Below are 11,330 nucleotides of genomic sequence, written 5' to 3'. Positions count from 1 at the left end.
GTCCCATCGATGTGGATAGGGGGGTGCTCCCTCTGCTGTTTCCTGAAGTCCACAATCATCTCCTTTGTTTTGTTGACGTTGAGTGTGAGGTTGTTTTCCTGACACCACACTCCGAGGGCCCTCACCTCCTCCCTGTAGGCCGTTTCATCGCTGTTGGTAATCAAGCATACCACTGTAGTGTCGTCCGCAAACTTGATGATTGGGTTGGAGGCGTGCATGGCCACGCAGTCGTGGGTGAACAGGGAGTACAGGAGAGGGCTCAGAATGCACTCTTGTGTTGCCCCAGTGTTGAGGATCAGCGGGGTGGAGATGTTGTCACCTACCCTCACCACCTGGGGGCGGCCCGTCAGGAAGTCGAGTACCCAGTTGCACAGGGCGTGGTCGAGACCCAGGGTCGAGTTTGGAGGGTACTATGGTGTTAAATGCTGAGCTGTAGTTGATGAACAGCATTCTCACATAGGTATTCCTCTTGTCCAGATGGGTTAGGGCAGTGTGGTTGCGATTGAGTCGTCTGTTGGGGCGGTAAGCAAATTGGAGTGGGTCTAGGGTGTTACATACACCAAGTTGACTGTGCCTTTAAACAGCTTGGAAAATTCCAGACAATTATGTCATGGCTATTTAACATAATTTAAGTCAATTGGTGGTGTACCTGTGGATGTATTTCAAGGCCTACCTTCAAACTCAGTGCCTCTGCTTGACATCATGGGATAATCAAAAGAAATCAGCCAATCAACCTCAGAAAAAGAATTGTAGACCTCCACGAGTCTGGTTCATCCTTGGGAGCAATTTCCAAACGCCTGAAGGTACCACGTTCATCTGTACAAACAATAGTACGCAAGCATAAACACTACGGGACCATGCAGCCGTCATATCGCCCAGGAAGGAGACGTGCTCTGTCTCCTAGAGATGAGCATACTTTGGTGCGGAAAGTGCAAATCAATCCCAGAACAATAGCAAAGGACCTTGTTTCCTCCAGCATCTTCACAGGTACAAAGGTATCTATATCCACAGTAAAACAAGTCCTTTATCAACATAACCTGAAAGGCCGCTCAGCAAGGAAGAAGCCACTGCTCCAAAACCGCCATAAAAAAAGCCAGACTACAGTGTGCAACTGCAAATGGGAAAAAAATATGGTACTTTTTGGAGAAATGTCCTCTGGTCTGATGAAACAAAAATAGAACTGTTTGGCCATAATGATAATGCAAGCCAAAGAACACCATCCCAACCATGAAGCACGGGTGTGGCAGCATCATGTTGTGGGGGTGCTTTGCTGCAGGAGGGACTGGTGCACTTCACAAAATAGATGGCATCATGAAGAGGGATAACTACGTGGATGTATTGAAGCAACATCTCAAGACATCAGTCAGGAAGTTAAAGCTTGGTCGCAAATGGGTCTTCCAAATGGACAATGACCCCAAGCATACTTCCAAAGTTGTGGCAAAATGGCTTAAGGACAACAATGTCAAGGTATTGGAGTGGCATTACAAAGCCATGACCTCAATCCTATAGAAAATGTGTGCGGAGAACTGAAAAAGTGTGTGCGAGCAAGGAGGCCTACAAACCTGAATGGGCCTAAATTCACCCAATATATTGTGGGAAGCTTGTGGAAGGCTACCCAAAATGTTTGACCCAAGTTAAACAATTTAAAGGCAATGCTACCAAATAGTAATTGAGTGTATGTAAACTTCTGACCCACTGGGAATGTGATGAAAGAAATAAAAGCTGAAATAAATCATACTCTGTACTATTATTCTGACGTCTCACATTCTTAAAATAAAGTGGTGATCCTAACTGACCGAAGACAGGGAATTTTTACTAGGATGAAATGTCAGGAATTGTGAAAAACTGAGTTTAAATGTATTTGGCTAAGGTGTATGTAAACTTCCGACTTCAAGCGTATACATAGGCTATGCACAGCACTTCGTTCAATTTATCAAATAATTTATTGTTTTCTTCCTCAAACCGTGATCAACACCTGTCAAACGCAGACATTTCTCTCAAAACACAGGGATGTTGATTCGCACGGGGATAGTATTGCCAGAGGACATTAGAGTTTGCCAAAAAACAGTAGGTTATTCTGGCTGGAAATGTAAAAAATTAAAGACATGACAGATTCGGACAGGACTAAAATTACAGATGGTGTTTGTGCTCGTTCACATACTTACATTACCCGCCCACCCCCAGTAAAACAAACCCTGTTAAAATAAGGCTTAAGATGTTTGGTGTAATATTTCTCATGTGAAAAACATTGCATGAAAACAAGTCGTCTCTCATTGAATGACAACAATCACTTCATTGAAGAATCCTGTCCATAGTTCCCACTTCTAGGAGTAGTATCGTTGACCAACCACCGACGAACGGGCATTGACATTGGCAACCTTACTCGCAACCTTACTCTGCATCCCATCTGCATTGTCTGACTGCAACATTAGTGCATCTTCCAGACACTAGACCGTAATTAAAGATGCATGCTGGGATCTTAAGCACTTACGGAATGAATTGAAATTAGTAAACTATCACACGAATTGCAACAAGTAACATATCATACAAAATGGATGGCGTAGTACACAATTGTGCACAATTTTCAGGGAACCATTTTTGGCTTGTGAGCACTACTTTCAAAACTACTGCCTGAAATTATACAAAAGTTCTGGGGTATCACTTTAATGAAGTGCCATTGGCACATCCCTTAAAGACTACAGTTGGCACGCTGGGTGACAGCTGGCATGGGGCCACAGAGTAAAACGTCCTTGCACATCCTCTGAACTCCAAGTTGAGGACATACAGTAGAGCTAACGACAACAAACAGAAGGTTGTCCAGTAGATAACTATAGTCAAACAGAATGCTAGTCAGATAGTCAAACTGATGTCTAGCTCGGGAGGTAGCTAGTGAACCTGAAAGCTGTACAGGTAAATACAATAGTAGTTCAACAGAATGCTAGCCAGGTATACAGTAGCTAGTCAAACAGATTGCTAGTCCGATACCGTAGATAGAAAACAGTATGCCTCTCAGGCAGATAGTCAAAGTCAAAATGCTAGTCAAGTAGCTAGAATGCTTGCCTAGTAGACAGCTGGTCAAACAGAATGCTAGTCAGGTAGACAAAGATAAGCAAATTGGTATTCCATTAGATGTCTAATCAAACAGAATGCTAGTCATGTAGACAACTAGTTTTACAGAATAGTATTCAGTTAGATGGCTAGTCAAACAGAGATCTAGTCATGTAGACCAGGGATTCCCAAACTCATTCCACGTTTCGTTTTTTGCCCTAGCACTACACAGCTGATTCAAATAATCAAAGCTGGATGAGGAGTTGGTTATTTGAATCAGCTGTGTAGTGCTAGGGAGAAAAAAAAACATGCACCCAGGGGAGGGCCCCAGGACCGAGTTTAGGAAACCCTGATGTAGACAACTAGTTTTACAGAATAGTATTCAGTTAGATGAATAGTCAAACAGAAATGCTAGTCATGTAGACAACTAGTTTCACAGAATGTATTTAGGTACATGTCTAGTCAAACAGAATGGTAGGCAGGTAGTAGCTTGTCCAACAGAACGCTAGCGCTTGTCAAAGAATGTTAGCAAATAAAATTCAAAGGTTCACTTGCTCACAATGGTTAAACACATTCATTGGACGATTGATCTAGGGGTTAGGCCTAATTAGCTAGGCAGATAGCGTATTTTCAAATATAATACTGGTCAAGAAGATAGCTTATTATCTTCTTGACTTGCATTATATTTGAAAATATGTTGTCAAGAAGATAATAAGCTATTTGACTATATATTTTCTTGCCTAGCATTATATTTGGTATCTGCCAATAATCACACAGAATGCTAGTCATATAACCAGTGGTGCAGATTTAGAATCTCCTCACCCTCTGAGTTTTGGCGTGAGGTGCTGCCCCTGGCACGGAAAGCATGCATGGCCCCTTGTGCCCGGTCAGCGAAGCTCCAGCTCGGCCCTCCCTCTGCCCCGTCTTCAGGCCCAGGGGACTGGGACCTCCCTGTGGCCCCAGCCATCTTGGAAGGACTAGGATGCACCTTGTCCTTTAGGCTAGGCTTCCGGCTACAGGGACCCGTGAAGGAAATACAGAACGGCATGAGAGGGAGATAGATATGTATGGATGATGCATCTTTTGCTGTGATGTAAGGATAATCCATGTGGGTTTGAGTTCCCATGGTGATATGACTCATGTGCATACTGTGCAGTATAAGAGCAATATAGGGCTGTGTCGAACTTTAGACATATTGTCTAGGCTGTGTTCACTATGTCTAGTTCAAGTATCATATGGGTAGGGAAACTAAAATAGCTTGGCAGTGTCAATGTGTCAACAAGCAGTTAATTAATCAAGAATACATTTTAGTCAACTTTAGTAAAGATGTGGGCTTGACTATGTTGGCTATTCTCACTCATAAATATAGCATGTTAACATGGAGCCACTTACTGTATATCTATACCTGCTTATACATAAAGTAGTAATGTGATGCGAGCATAGTGTGATGTCTGAGATATGTCTGTGCGATTAAAGGTCTTACCTCTTACGGTAACTTAAAATGAGGCAATGTCCTACAGCGGAAGGAGCCTTTTCCGTGTGCACATAGTCGAGCATTCGGTCAGGCAAGCAGCAGAAGCAACAAGCAAGCATGCATGGGAAGCACAGTGATAGGCCTCAAAAAGAAAAAGAAGGGTTGTCATCTCTATGCAAAAAGTAATCAGGTCATGCAGACAGGGTTAACCATCATGTCTCCCACTGTACTGTATGTGGGAATCATTTCAAAGGAAATGCTTGTTAGATACCAACATAAAAGGCATGTTGTTTTCTTGCTTTTCAACAAACGTTGTCAAAGGGATGACTAAGCAAAAAGCCAACAAGCGGGGAAATAAACTGCATAAGAGAAACAACAAATCAATGCTCTGCCACAAAAAAACTAAGACGTACATCTGTATTTTCTAGGAAGCTGTTCAGGTAAATGTGCAGAAAAGATTCTGTTTTTTACTTCAAAGAAAAAGTGAATGTCTATTTGCTATGTGGATAATTTAATGTTACATTTGACTGATTCTCAATAGCTGAGGGGGATTAAAAAGAGTCAGCTAGTCATGTGCTTCATCTACTCAGCTGAACATGTGTCAAAAGTGGGAAAATATAAGAACAGATAGGAAAGTAAGGACAGGTATATAGAGACTTAAATACTTGCAGTGCAGATGTTAGTATCTGTGCAACAGTACCTATAGGTTCTCGGGCAGCACCCACAAAGCATGTCGTCTTTGTGTGAATGGTCAATACTGGACATTGGAGAGCGAGATAGTGGAATGGTGGGCAGTAGAGGAGACACAAAAGATAAGTGATGGAGGAATTAAGTGCATCTGAAAAATGAAGTGGCTGGCCTTGTAATGGTCAGTAAGAGGATGATATGATGCAAGAATGAGCAATGGTAGAAGATGAGGAATGGTTGAAGACTTAGAACATATTCTAAGTACTTTGATTAATCAGAAAATAATGGGAGAAAAAAAAACTGTTTGGAATGATATGACGAATCGGTTATCATTTTATAACAGTGGGGCCTTACACAATAACACAGACCAAAATACTGCGTTATTAATGCAAGACCAGGAAAACAGGAAAATAAACGTACTTAATAAAACTAAGAACTTGTAATGGTAAAGCGAGCGTTGAGCCTTTTCCTTTCCAATGATGTTTACACGTTTAGGTTGCACCTTGCATCACATACTGTAAATGTAACACCCTCTACTTGTTTCCAATAGGATTTGTATTTATTTGTTCAAGGAACAGAAACAGAACCTGGAACAAAAGTGATCCATACCGTTCTGGAAAATAAACATTGCAAGAATATTTTTTTTGTCCCACAAAAAAAACGCAACAAAGCGCCTATGCAAAGCCCTCTGTCAATCAGAAACAGTAGGCAGAACAGTCCACACCACAGCATTGGCTGTTAAATGTAATCGTTCTACAAATCGCAAAGACATGGCCTTACAGTGACCCATTATGAAATTCATATATGTTACTGGGTCACTAAGGCCATGTTCTCTATGCCGGCGGGGTAATTAACATATTTCAAATGTTGATCTTGGGAAAGGACCTAGAATTGTGGATAAAAGCTTAATGTTGGCAGTGAGGGCAAAGTGAGCTTAGCTAGGGCAGTGGTTCCCAAACTGTCAGGGGCGTGGGGGTCCCCACCCCCTCAAAGAAATATATCTATAAATAGATAGATCAAAAATATATATAGAGTACCAGTCAAAAGTTTGTCCACACCTACTCATTCATGGTTTTTTCTTTATTTGTACTATTTTCTACATTGCAGAATAATAGTGAAGACGTCAAAACTATGAAGTAACACATATGGAATCATGTAGTAACCAAAAAACAAATCAAATTATATTTAATATTTGAGATTCTTCAAAGTTAGTCACCCTTTACCTTGATGACAGCTTTGCACACTCTTGGCATTCTCTCAACCAGCTTCATGAGGAATGCTTTTCCAACAGTCTTGAAGGAGTTCCCACACATGCTGAGCACTTGTTGGCTACTTTTACTTCACTCCGTGGTCCAACACATCCCAAACCATCTCAATTGGGTTGAGGTCAGGTGATTATGGAGGCCAGGTCATCTGATGCAGCACTCCATTACTCTCCTTCTTGGTCAAATAGCCCTTACGCAGCCTGGAGGTGTGTTTGGGTCACTGTCCTGTTGAAATACAAATGATAGTCCCACTAAGCACAAACCAGATGGGATGGCCTATTGCTGGAGAATGCTGTGGTAGCCATGATGGTTAAGTGTGCCTTGAATTCTAAATAAATCATGACAATGTCACCAGCAAAGCACCACCACACCTCCTCCTCCATGCTTCATGTTGGAAACCACACATGCGGAGATCCTCCGTTCACCTACTCTGCGTCTCACAAAGACACAGCGGTTGGAACCAAAAATCTCAAATTTGAACTAAATCAGACCAAAGGACAGATTTCCACTGGTCTATGTCCATTTCTTGTGTTTCTTGGTCCAAGAAAATCTCTTCTTCTTATTGGTGATTCACACAGTCTCTTCTGAACAAATGATATTGACATGTGTCTGTTACTTGAACTCCGTGAAGCATTTATTTTTGGGCTGCAATATGAGGTGCAGTTAACTCTATTGAACTTATCCTCTGCAGCAGAGGTAACTCTGGGTCTTCCTTTCCTGTGGCGGTCCTCATGAGAGCCAGTTTCATCATAGTGCTTGATGGTTTTTGCAATTGCACTTTAAGAAACTTTCAAAGTTCTTGAAATGTTCTGGATTGACTGACCTTCATGTCTGAAAGTAATGATTGACTATCGTTTCTCTTTGCTTATTTGAGCTGTTCTTAACATAATATGGACTTGGTCTTTTACCAAATAGGGCTATCTTCTGTATTCTACTCCTACCTTGTCACAATGCAAGTGATTGGCTCAAACACATTTAGAAGGAAAGAAATTCCACAAATTAACAAGACACGCCTGTTAATTTAAATGCATTCCAGGTGACAAGCTCATGAAGCTTGGTTGAGAGAATGCCAACAATGTTCAAAGCTGTCATCAAGGTAAAGGGTGGCTTCTCTGAAGAACCTCCACTATAAAAAAAAAACATTTATTTGTTTAACACTTTTTTGATTACTACATGATTCCATTGGTGTTATTTTATTGTATTAAAAATAGTAATAATTTCATTGTAGTAAAAATAAAATAAAAACCATTGAATGAGTAGGTGTCCAAACTTTTGACTGGTACGGTAGATTGATTTAAGGAACTCATCCTGATTTCAAATTAATCTTGAAGGTTGTAATAGTAGAATGAACAAGGTACAATTTCGAAATTGGGTTGTGCACCATCAGTTATCATCTTCCCGTGTCAGCCATTGCCTACCTTAGAAAGCAACTGTATATATAACTTGTCAGGAATGTCCAGATCAACTAGCCCAAGTCAGGTAACTTTTTTCGCTATTTTTTTTTTGCCCATAGATGTTGTTGTAAGGTTTGAGTCATTCGAATATCTCATGAATACACATTAGACACTGCAAGAAAATTAGCTTCAAAACTGCAACACTTTCTCTGCACCCCATGGCAAAACGTGTAGAATTACAGGAAAATAAGCTTTGAACCTGCACATTTGAACCTGCACATGTGTGAACAGTTTGTGTCACGAATGGTGCCTGTGCGCATAGAAATAGATGGGGGGGTTCCCAATGCTGGAAGGGGGGCCTGAATAAGAAAGTGTGGGAACCCCTGAGCTAGGGCACTGTGGGTAAATGTAAGGCCACTGTTCTTGACGGAGGATCTTATCAAAAAAGTACATCCATATCTGACACACATTGTAAAAAAACAAGACTCATCAAAACCTCAGTCCTTTCTGCTCCGGGACACACACACACACACACACACACACACACACTCCCTCAAGAAGAGTGCCTCAGCAGCTTTGAGCAGAATTGAAGTAAAAGCCAAAGGGGGGTAGAAGAAGTGTGTGGTAACACAACAAATGCTGGTTGAATAACAGACCTGGGGGAGGCTTCTGTCTGAGAGTCCTTCCTTTGTTTCCAGACAAATGAAAAAGACACACACAGAGACACACACACATGCATTTCCGTGACAAATCCCAACGGGCAGCGTTATTTTGGTTATTAAAGTCAGAGAGGTTAGGACAAGGGTGAATATCTGAAAAAGTCAACAGCAGTAGCTATATGTCATTAAGATCATCGGGACTTAGCATTTGGGTAAGCAAGCACCTGTCAAGTAGCAAGGGGAAAAAAAGAGAAACAGAGTTGTCAAGGCACTGACTTAATCGGGTGATTAGCAGTGAGTTACTGCAGCCCTGAGACACCACGAGACTATGAATTCAGGTGAGATTCTCCAAAAAGAAAGAATTCTCCATTCACATAATCATCCTCCTCCTACTGTATATTCAGACCTGCTGAAGGATTTGGCCTTCAGATTCCTCAGGAGGTCCAGTTGATTGAGGGGGGGTATGAGTCTGGAGAGAGAAGATGAGATGGTTTTCATGATCTTTTATACATCCCACTGGAAGGCTAGTGCATGTCTTTCTAAAAAAACAAATGACTTCTTAAGTTCAGTGGCCCTCTCGTCTGGAGCATTGAAGCTTAACATTATACTGTTTCAAAATAGAACCATTCCTTAGACACTGCTGCACAGAACACTGTATGTGGCTCTAAAATGAAATAAAAACCAGAAAGCTGCTTTGAGAAAGCCAAATATTGCAGCCTGCAGATTAATTTCCCAATGATTCCAACAGACTTAGAAGGTAAACAGAATGATTCATTTTCAAAGTAGCTACAGTGACTTCAGAAAGCATTCATATGTCCTTGACTTATTCCTCATCTTGTTGTGTTACAGCCTGAGCTCAAAATGGATTCAATATTTTTTTATCTCTCACCTATCTACTACACACAACAACCCATAATGGCAAACTGAAATTTTAGATTCAAATGAAAAACAAATGAAATATGCAATTTATGTAAGTGTTTACACCCCTGAGTCAATACTTTGTAGAAGCACTTTTGACAGATATTACAGCTGTGAGTCTTTCCACACTTGCATTGTGCAACATTTACCCATTGTTATTTCAAAATTCTTCAAGCTCTGTCAAATTTGTTGTTGATCGTTGCTAGACAACCATTTTTAGGTCTTGCCATAGATTTTCATGCAGATTTAAGTCAAAACTGTAACTCAGCCACTCAGGAACATCTACTGTCTTCTTGGTAAGAAACTCCAGTGTAGTTTTGGCCTTGTGTTTAAGGTTATTGTCCTGCTGAAAGTTGAATTCATCTCCCAGTGTCTGGTGGAAAGCAGACTGAACCAGTTTTTCCTCTAGGATTTTGCCTGTGCTTAGCTCCATTCCGTTAATTTTTTTATCCTGAAAAACTCCCCAGTCCTTAATGATTACAAGCATACACATTACATGGAATGGGTCCTCAGATCCTCAAAAAGTTCTACAGCTGCACCATCGAGAGCATCCTGACCGGTTGCATCACCACCTAGTATGGCAACTGCTCTGCATCTGACCGTAAGGCACAAGAGGGTAGTACGTACCGTCCAGTACATCACTGAGCCCAAGTTTCCTGACATCTAGGACCTATATACTAGGCGGTGTCAGAGGAAGACTCCAGTCACGCAAGTCATAGACTGTTCTCTCTGCTGCCGCACGGCGAGCGGTACCGGAGCGCCAAGTCTACAACCAAAAGGCTCCTTAACAGCTGCTACCCACAAGCCATAAGACTCCTGAATAGCTAATCAAATGGCAACCCGGACTATTTGCATTGCCTGCCCCCCTCCCCCAACCCTCTTCTACGCTGCTGCTACTCTCTGTTATTATATACGCATGGTCACTTTAATAACTCTACCTACAGTGGGGCAAAAAAGTATTTAGTCAGCCACCAATTGTGCAAGTTCTCCCACTTAAAAAGATGAGAGGCCTGTAATTCTCATCATATGTACACTTCAACTATGACAGACAAAATGAGAAAAAAAATCCAGAAAATCACATTGTAGGATTTCTAATTAATTTATTTGCAAATTATGGTGGAAAATAAGTATTTGGTCAATAACAAAAGTTTATCTCAATACTTTGTTATATACCCTTTGTTGGCAATGACAGAGGTCAAACGTTTTCAGTAAGTCTCCACAAGGTTTTCACACACTGTTGCTGGTGATGTGAGTGATGTTTTTGGGCTGTTGCTGGGCAACACGGACATTCAACTCCCTCCAAAGATTTTCTATGGGGTTGAGATCTGGAGACTGGCTAGGCCACTCCAGGACCTTGAAATGCTTCTTACGAAGCCACTCCTTCATTGCCCGGGCGGTGTGTTTGGGATCATTGTCATGCTGAAAGACCCAGCCACGTTTCATCCTCAATGCCCTTGCTGATGGAAGGAGGTTTTTACTCAAAATCTCACGATACATGGCCCCATTCATTATTTCCTTTACACGGATCAGTCGTCCTGGTCCCTTTGCAGAAAAACAGCCCCAAAGCATGATGTTTCCACCCCCATGCTTCACAGTAGGTATGGTGTTCTTTGGATGCAAGTCAGCATTCTTTGTCCTCCAAACACAACGAGTTGAGCTTTACCAAAAAGTTATATTTTGGTTTCATCTGACCATATGACATTCTCCCAATCTTCTTCTGGATCATCCAAATGCTCTCTAGCAAACTTCAGACGGGCCCTGACATGTACTGGCTTAAGCAGGGGGACACGTCTGGCACTGCAAGATTTGAGTCCCTGGCGGCGTAATGTGTTACTGATGGTAGGCTTTGTTACTTTGGTCCCAGCTCTCTGCAGGTCATTTACTA

General features: G+C 41.7%; 1 protein-coding gene across 4 annotated transcripts in view; it reads right to left on the bottom strand.

The window, feature by feature from the left end:
* The window catches only part of LOC112215930 (potassium voltage-gated channel subfamily KQT member 2), a 41,383-nt gene that overhangs the window by 10,594 nt on the left and 19,459 nt on the right, over nt 1–11,330 (bottom strand). For 2 of the 4 annotated variants that reach the window (XM_024375435.2, XM_024375437.2), the window contains exons 9-11: nt 8,934–8,996; nt 8,525–8,554; nt 3,871–4,061 (exon numbers count right to left, since the gene is read on the bottom strand). In XM_024375435.2, coding sequence (XP_024231203.1) covers nt 3,871–4,061; nt 8,525–8,554; nt 8,934–8,996 — 284 coding nt within the window. Of the gene's footprint in view, nt 1–3,870; nt 4,062–8,429; nt 8,752–8,933; nt 8,997–11,330 lie in introns of those variants that run through there. The other 2 variants (XM_024375436.2, XM_024375438.2) reach the window with 2 other exon arrangements.

The sequence above is a fragment of the Oncorhynchus tshawytscha genome, linkage group LG16, assembly GCF_018296145.1.
Source record: "Oncorhynchus tshawytscha isolate Ot180627B linkage group LG16, Otsh_v2.0, whole genome shotgun sequence".
NCBI classification, from domain to species: domain Eukaryota; kingdom Metazoa; phylum Chordata; class Actinopteri; order Salmoniformes; family Salmonidae; genus Oncorhynchus; species Oncorhynchus tshawytscha.
Note: the sequence above shows the minus strand (reverse complement) of the source record. Positions and strands in the feature narration are given on the sequence as shown.